The sequence below is a fragment of the Taudactylus pleione genome, unplaced genomic scaffold (assembly GCF_031769625.1).
Source record: "Taudactylus pleione unplaced genomic scaffold, aTauple2 ptg000832l, whole genome shotgun sequence".
Taxonomy (NCBI): Eukaryota; Metazoa; Chordata; class Amphibia; order Anura; family Myobatrachidae; genus Taudactylus; species Taudactylus pleione.
The window spans coordinates 501,272-509,929 of NW_028285234.1; the positions used below are offsets into that span (position 1 = coordinate 501,272).

The following is an 8,658-nucleotide window of genomic DNA, read 5'->3' on the forward strand; positions in this document are numbered from 1 at the left end:
TACCAATGTTTTAATACACTTCCTGGAGATAACGTGCGCTAATGGGCGTCTATAGACACAAAGTGATCGCTCGCCAAGACAAAGTGGGCATGCTTATGCCTTTTTTGAGCCAGCACCTACCAAGCTATCACTTAGCCGAATTTGCATACGCTGGGGGCGAGCGATCGCATCTGAATGAGCTCCAATGTGAGGTGCTACCTGCTGAGACTTGTAGTGCTGCAAGCATAAAGAGACAAATGCAAGTGCACAATGTAACCATGATTCATTAAGGATCGCAGCTGCAACCATGCTCGCAGTTGGCCGATTATTGCATACTGCGCATGGATCTCAGTGAGCGAACGCATCACTCCTATCGCACTGCAATTACAGAGACCACACAGAGGCTCTGCAATTACAAGACCACACAGAACCATCGCACTGCGATTACAGAGACCACACAGAGCCATCGCACTGCGATTACAGAGACCACACAGAGCCATCGCACTGCGATTACAGAGACCACACAGAGCCATCGCACTGCGATTACAGAGACCACACAGAGCCATCGCACTGCGATTACAGAGACCACACAGAGCCATCGCACTGCCATTACAGAGACCACACAGAGCCATCGCACTGCGATTACAGAGACCACATAGAGCCATTGCACTGCCAATACAGAGACCACATAGAGCCATCGCACTGTCATTACAGAGACCACACAGAGCCATCGCACTGCGATTACAGAGACCACACAGAGCCATCGCACTGCCAATACAGAGACCACATAGAGCCATCGCACTGCGATTACAGAGACCACATAGAGCCATCGCACTGCGATTACAGAGACCACACAGAGCCATCGCACTGCGATTACAGAGACCACACAGAGCCATCGTACTGCGATTACAGAGACCACACGGAGCCATCGCACTGCCAATACAGAGACCACACAGAGCCATCGCACTGCCAATACAGAGACCACACGGAGCCATCACACTGCCAATACAGAGACCACACAGAGCCATCGCACTGCCAATACAGAGACCACACAGAGCCATCGCACTGTCATTACAGAGACCACACAGAGCCATCGCACTGCGATTACAGAGACCACATAGAGCCATTGCATTGTGATTACAGAGACCACACGGAGCCATCACACTGCCAATACAGAGACCACACAGAGCCATCGCACTGCGATTACAGAGACCACACAGAGCCATCGCACTGCCAATACAGAGACCACATAGAGCCATCGCACTGCCAATACAGAGACCACACGGAGCCATCGCACTGCCAATACAGAGACCACACAGAGCCATCGCACTGTGATTACAGAGACCACACAGAGCCATCGCACTGCGATTACAGAGACCACATAGAGCCATTGCATTGTGATTACAGAGACCACATAGAGCCATCGCACTGTCATTACAGAGACCACACAGAGCCATCGCACTGCCATTACAGAGACCACACAGAGCCATCGCACTGCGATTACAGAGACCACACGGAGCCATCGCACTGCCAATACAGAGACCACACGGAGCCATCGCACTGTCATTACAGAGACCACACAGAGCCATCGCACTGCCATTACAGAGACCACACAGAGCCATCGCACTGCGATTACAGAGACCACACAGAGCCATCGCACTGTCATTACAGAGACCACACAGAGCCATCGCACTGCCAATACAGAGACCACACAGAGCCATCGCACTGCCAATACAGAGACCACACAGAGCCATCGCACTGCCAATACAGAGACCACACAGAGCCATCGCACTGCGATTACAGAGACCACACAGAGCCATCGCACTGCGATTACAGAGACCACACAGAGCCATCGCACTGTCATTACAGAGACCACACAGAGCCATCGCACTGCCAATACAGAGACCACATAGAGCCATTGCACTGTCATTACAGAGACCACATAGAGCCATTGCACTGTCATTACAGAGACCACACAGAGCCATTGCACTGCGATTACAGAGACCACATAGAGCCATCGCACTGTCATTACAGAGACCACACAGAGCCATTGCACTGCCAATACAGAGACCACACGGAGCCATCGCACTGCCAATACAGAGACCATATGGAGCCATCGCACTGCCAATACAGAGACGACACGGAGCCATCGCACTGCCAATACAGAGACCACACGGAGCCATCGCAATGCCAATACAGAGACCACACGGAGCCATCGCACTGCGATTACAGACCACACAGAGCCATCGCACTGCGATTACAGACCACACAGAGCTATCGCAGAGTGATTGACAGGCAGTGAGCGTTTGTGGGTGGTGACGGGGGAGTCAGAGAAACGCAGGCGTCTGGCCGTTTGAACGGCCGTTGCATGGGTGCGTATAAATTAGCCAGAGTGATTGCCTACTCAGCCTGAGTACTTACTGCGTGCAATGAGGTTAGTAATTTCTAAGTAGGGTCAGGGCGTGAGGGGCCGATGGTACTCGATGTTACCGATGTTATGGAGGTATGCAAGGTATTACGGATGTGAGATATCGGTAGTGGGAGGCAGTGGGCATCTCTATGCTGGGAGTGCGATAGCAATCATTAGCGTATTCTCACAGCAGACCTGCGTGCAATTACGGAGCTGCCATCACAACAGTGATCCTTAATGAATCAGACCCATAGAGCGGACCCACCTTTATATTTCCATTCTGTGGGGCCCTATACAGCTCCTACAAGACAGAGATCTGGTGCATGTCTGATGTATTTTCTCTCTACTCAGACACAAGGAGCTCGCCCCCCAGAAATACCTGGCTATGGAGGATCGGCTTAACAAGGACCCCCGCCTGAGTGACCCGCTGCTCCTGCCCTAGTCTGTACAGATGTCTCAGACCCTCTTCTGCTCACTATTTACTAATACAAAATAAGATTAACTAATACTCTGACTCTTGTGCTTACATCTGTCCAACATATTTCTCTGCATCATCACGGGGGCGCAATAAGAACAGAAGCCAATTGCAAACAATGGAATCTGCTACCACTATATAAATAAATGTCATTAAATAATAACTAGGAATAGACTCCAACTGAATTGCTGCACACTCATTAACATGATTGTACAATATATAAAGTTATATTATACAGTAACATAATTATATACTATATAGAGCAGTGGTCGAAGTGGGGCGGTATACGGCGGTATGACATACCGCTACTTTTTGACCACACTTCATTTTAGCCGCAGAAAAGAATGCACCAGCGCTGGGATGCAGTATGGCAGTATGGCATCCCAGCGCTGGAACAGCGGCGGAAATGTGTAGAGATGTGTCCCGCAGGGGACACATCTCGATCGGCGGCAGCGGACACGCTGGCATGTAGCCGGGACAAAGCATCCGGTCCCGGCTACAGTCAGCACACACTGGCCGCCAGCCAAGCGCAAGGCTCGCGGCCGCAAGCCAATCATGGGGCTCGCAGCCGCCAGCCAATCACAGGGCTCACGGCCGCCTGCCAATGAGAAGCTGGCAGCTTCTCATTGGCTCGCACAACTGCACCAGCAACGTGGGACCCGGTGCTCCTGAGTCCTGGCAGCTCCGTTCCAGCAGCGCACTGAGCGCAGGACAGAGGTAAGTGAGAGGGAATAGAGAGAGGGGCAGACAGTGGGAGCAGGCAGTTAGTATTGTAGGGGGTGACAGAGAGGGAATTAGTGAGAAGGGCAGGGTGTGAGAGAGGGGAGCAGGCAGGGAGAGTGGGGGGGGGTCTCGTACAATGGGGTGATATGGAAGCAGGGGCCCAAGGGGAGGGGGGGGGGAAGATTCATTCGCCTTACCCCCACCTCTAAATTCCCACTTCGAGCACTGATATAGAGTAATATTATACAATAACATGATTTTACACTATATAGAGTAAAATGATACATTAACATTATACACTATACAGAGTAGTATTATACAGTAACTTTATACACTGTATAGAGTAATACAGAAATATGATTATACACTATACAACGTATTATACAGTAACAATTGTATACTAGAGTAGCAATATATAGAGTAATATTCTATAGTAACATAATTATACAGTATATAGAGTAGTATTATACAGTAACATAATTATATACTATATAGAGTAGCATTATACAGTAATATTATACACTACATAGAGAAATATTATACAGTAATATAAATATATGCTATATAGAATAGCATTATACAGTAACATTATACACTATACAGCGTATTATTTTATAGTAACATAATTAAATACTATATAGAGTAACATTAGACAGTAACATACACTCTATAGAGTAATATACAGTAACATGTATATACTATATTGAGTAATATTATACAGTAACGTAATTATATAGTGTATGTTACTGTATAATGCTTCTCTATACAGTTTATAGAGTACTATACAGTAACATTATATAGTATATCATTGAGTATTATACAGTACCATTATACACTATACAGAGTAATATTACTCTATATAGTATATAATTGTTACTGTATAATATTATACAATAACATGCTTATACACTATATAGAGTAAAATGATACATTAACATTATACACTATCGAGTAGTATGATACAGTAAGTTTATACACTGTATAGAATATACAGAAATATGATTATACACTATATAATGTATTACACAGTAACATAATTGTATACTAAATAGGAGTAGCATTATACACTATATAGAGTAATATTATATAGTAGCATAATTATACACTATATAGAGTAACATTATACAGTAACACTATATAGAGTAATATTATACAGTAACATAATTATATACTATATAGAGTAGCATTATACAGCAACATTATACACTATATAGAGTAATATTATACAGTAACAATTATATACTATATAGAGTGACATTATACACAATATAGAGAAATTATACAGTAACAATTATATACTATAGTAGAATTCTACAGTAACATACACTACATAGAGAAATATCGTACAGTAATATAAATATATACTATATAGAGTAGCATACAGTAACATACATTATATAGAGTATTATACAGTAACAATGATATACTATATAGAGTAATATACAGTAACATAATGATATACAGGTTGAGTCTCCCATATCCAAAATGCTTGGGACCAGGGGTATTTTGGATATCGAAATATTCCGTATTTTGGAATAATTGCATACCATATTAAAATGTCTTAGGTATAGGGCCCAAATCTAAACACAGAATGTGTTTATGAGTTATATACACCTTATACACACAGCCTAAGGTAATGTTATACAATATTTTCAATAATTTTGTACCTCAAACAAAGTTTGTGTACATACATGAAATTTATTTATGTGTCATATACACCTTATACATACAGCCTATAGGTCAATTTATACTTTATTTTTAATAATTGTGTGCCTTAAACAAAGTTTGTGTGCATTGAACCATCAAAAATCAAAGGGCCTGATTCAGACCCACTCGCGAGCGGCTGTCCGCTCGCAAGTGGGTCGATGTTATGCACTGAGCATGCGCACGACGGAGGGAGCTCCGTCGTGCGCATGCGCCAGACGCGACGAGCGAAGGAAAGTCCTTCGCTCGTTGTGTCCGATCAAAGGGGGCGTGCTGTCAATGTTGATTGACAGCACGCCCCCTTTGGTGGGCGTGCCGGGGGCGTGCCTCCCTGACGGGGGCGTTCCCACGGGAACGCCTCCCGTCAGAAGCCGGCCCACAGACATCACTAGTGATGTCAGTGGGAGTGATTTTGGCTCTGATAGAGCCAAAATCACTCCGGAGCTTGCGGTTGAAAACCTCAACCGCAGGCTCCGGCTCGCAATTTCGATGGTCGCGATGGTCTCGACCATCGCGGCCATCAAAAAGCACGCTCGTATAGCCTGTGGGTGGTGACCCACAGCTATACGAGCGTCCAGGAGGACGCTCCATGAAAATGGAGCCCGGCCCTCATTCAGAGCGTGCGCTCTGCTCAGAGCGTACGGCTCTGAATGAGGGCCAAAGTTTTCAGTATCTCAGTCATGCTAAAAATATTCCGTATTTCGGAATATTTGGATATGGGATACTCAACCTGTACTATATAGAGTAACATTATACACTGTATAGAGTAATAATACTGTGGGCAGCACAGATGGTGTAATGGTAGCATTACTGCCTCACAGCACTGAGGCAGTAACGGATGTGAATGGCGGAATATTCTCTGTAAAGCACTGCGGAATATGTGTGTGCACTATATAAATAACTGGTAATAAATAAATAATAATAAATATACAGTAACATACTATACAGAGTACTATTATACAGTAACATACACTAAATTGAATAAAACTATACAGTAACATGAGAATACACTATATAGTGTAATATAATATACAGTAACATTATACACTAGAGCAATTATACAGTAACATACTGTATAGCATAATATACAGTAACAATGATATACTATATAGAGTAGCATTATACAGTAACATACACTATATAGAGCACAAATATACAGTAACAATGTATAGATTATTATACAGTATATAGTATACAATTATGTTACTGTATAATATGAATCTATTTAGTGTATGTTACTGTATAATGCTACTCTATATAGTATATAATTATACTATATAGAGTAATATTGTACAGTAACATAATTATATACTATATAGAGTAATATTATACAGTAACATACACTATATAGAATAATATACAGTAACATGATTATACACTATATACTGTAATATTATACAGTAACACATATAGAGTAATATATAGTAACATGATTATACACTATATAAAGTAATATTTTACAGTAACATAATTATTCACTATATTGAGTAATATACAGTAAAAATTATATACTATTTATAGTATTATACAATAATGATTATATACTATATAGAGTAGCATTATACAGTAACATAATTATATACTTTATAGGGTTGCATTATACAGTAACATTATACTGTACACTATATACTATACACTGTATAGAGTAGTATTATACAGTAATATAATTATATACTATATAGAGTAATATTATACAGTAACATTATACTGTACACTATATACTATACACTGTATAGAGTAGTATTATACAGTAATATAATTATATACTATATAGAGTAATATTATACAGTAACATTATACACCATATAGAGTAAAATTGTACAGTAACATACACTGTATAGAGTAATATTATACAGTAACTTAATTATATACTATATAGAGTAATTGTCAGGAATGTGATCACCAGGTCCTGATGCAAAGCCCAGTCAGCTTCGTTATGTACCTCCGGTCTCTGGTTAACGGGCGCTGAGCGCAGGTCCCTTCATCCCAGATCTTTTCTTCTATGCTGACTGATGTTTCTCATGCAGTGATGCGTCATCCTCCAATACTATTAGCGGGGATTTTGGTTCATGGGCGTGGCCATCTTGCTTCAGTCATGTGATTCAGGATATTCCAGTCAGATCGGGTTCTCAGGTCAGCTGGGAATCAGTCGCCAATCAGCGACAGGCGTTGCCTATATAAACTCTCCATGGATGCTCATTCAGTGCCTGTACAACGTCTCTTCAAGTTATAGTATTTGGCTCCTGTTACTTTCCAGTCTTGGACTTCCTATGCATCTCCGTGTATCGTCCTTTGACCAAAGACGCTACCTGGTGTACTATTCCGGAGCACCAAAGACGCTACTTTGTGTATATCCCGGAGCACCTAAGACGCACACCTGTGTACTCTATCAATATCCAGGGACGCATCTCGGCATACCACACCAGGTGTTGCGACGCACCTTTGAGTACTAGAGATCATACACTCACTTCAAGCCAGCATTAGCGCACAGTCTATCTGGATACACCTCAGTATCTTTGACCAAGGATCTCCGTCTCGTCTAGCTGGGTATACCCCAGTGAATATGAACCATGATTCCTTCACCCATCTAGCTGAGGATAATTCAGTGTCATCTGACTAATGTTCTGCTTGTCGCTGTGTTCGTGCATCGGTACCAGTCCTCCTACTCCAATTACCATGTTACCTTCCAGTTACAGATTCTCCGGATTTATGTGCTGAAGTCGTTCTTTCATTTTGGACTTTAGTTCTGCTTCTACTACGCATTGCTCCAATCAGTTCTGTGTTACTCAATAAAGCCTCCTATTCTTTATCCTCAAGTTTAGCTATCATTTTATTCTTCTATGAGGAAAAGCTATCTGATACCTCCTCAGTTTCTGCTGCCAGTATCCCAGCCAGCAGAGTCTGGTCCATCACAGGAGGCCAATTTTCCTAGAGTCGTGACAGTAATATTATATGGTAACATAATGATATACTATATAGAGTAATATTATATGGTAACATAATGATATACTATATAGAGTAATATTATACAGTAACATAATGATATACTATATAGAGTAATATTATATGGTAACATAATGATATACTATATAGAGTAATATTATACAGTAACATAATGATATACTATATAGAGTAATATTATATGGTAACATAATGATATACTATATAGAGTAATATTATACAGTAACATAATGATATACTATATAGAGTAATATTATACAGTAACATAATGATATACTATATAGAGTAATATTATACAGTAACATAATTATATACTATATAGAGCTGTGGTCGAAGTGGGGCGGTATGACATACCGCCACTTCCCGGCCCCACTTCATTTTAGCCGCAGAAGAGAATGCAACAGCG

General features: G+C 41.7%; 1 protein-coding gene across 3 annotated transcripts in view; it reads left to right on the forward strand.

Annotated features, from left to right (window-relative positions):
* Window positions 1-3,084, forward strand: part of DRC7 (dynein regulatory complex subunit 7) — a 102,004-nt gene extending 98,920 nt beyond the window's left edge. For all 3 annotated transcript variants that reach the window (XM_088458427.1, XM_088458428.1, XM_088458429.1), the window contains one exon: window positions 2,741-3,084. In XM_088458427.1, the coding sequence (XP_088314553.1) occupies window positions 2,741-2,831 (91 nt within the window). In that variant the 3' untranslated portion in view covers window positions 2,832-3,084. The remainder of the gene's footprint in view (window positions 1-2,740) is intronic.
* Window positions 3,085-8,658: the final 5,574 nt, after the last annotated feature.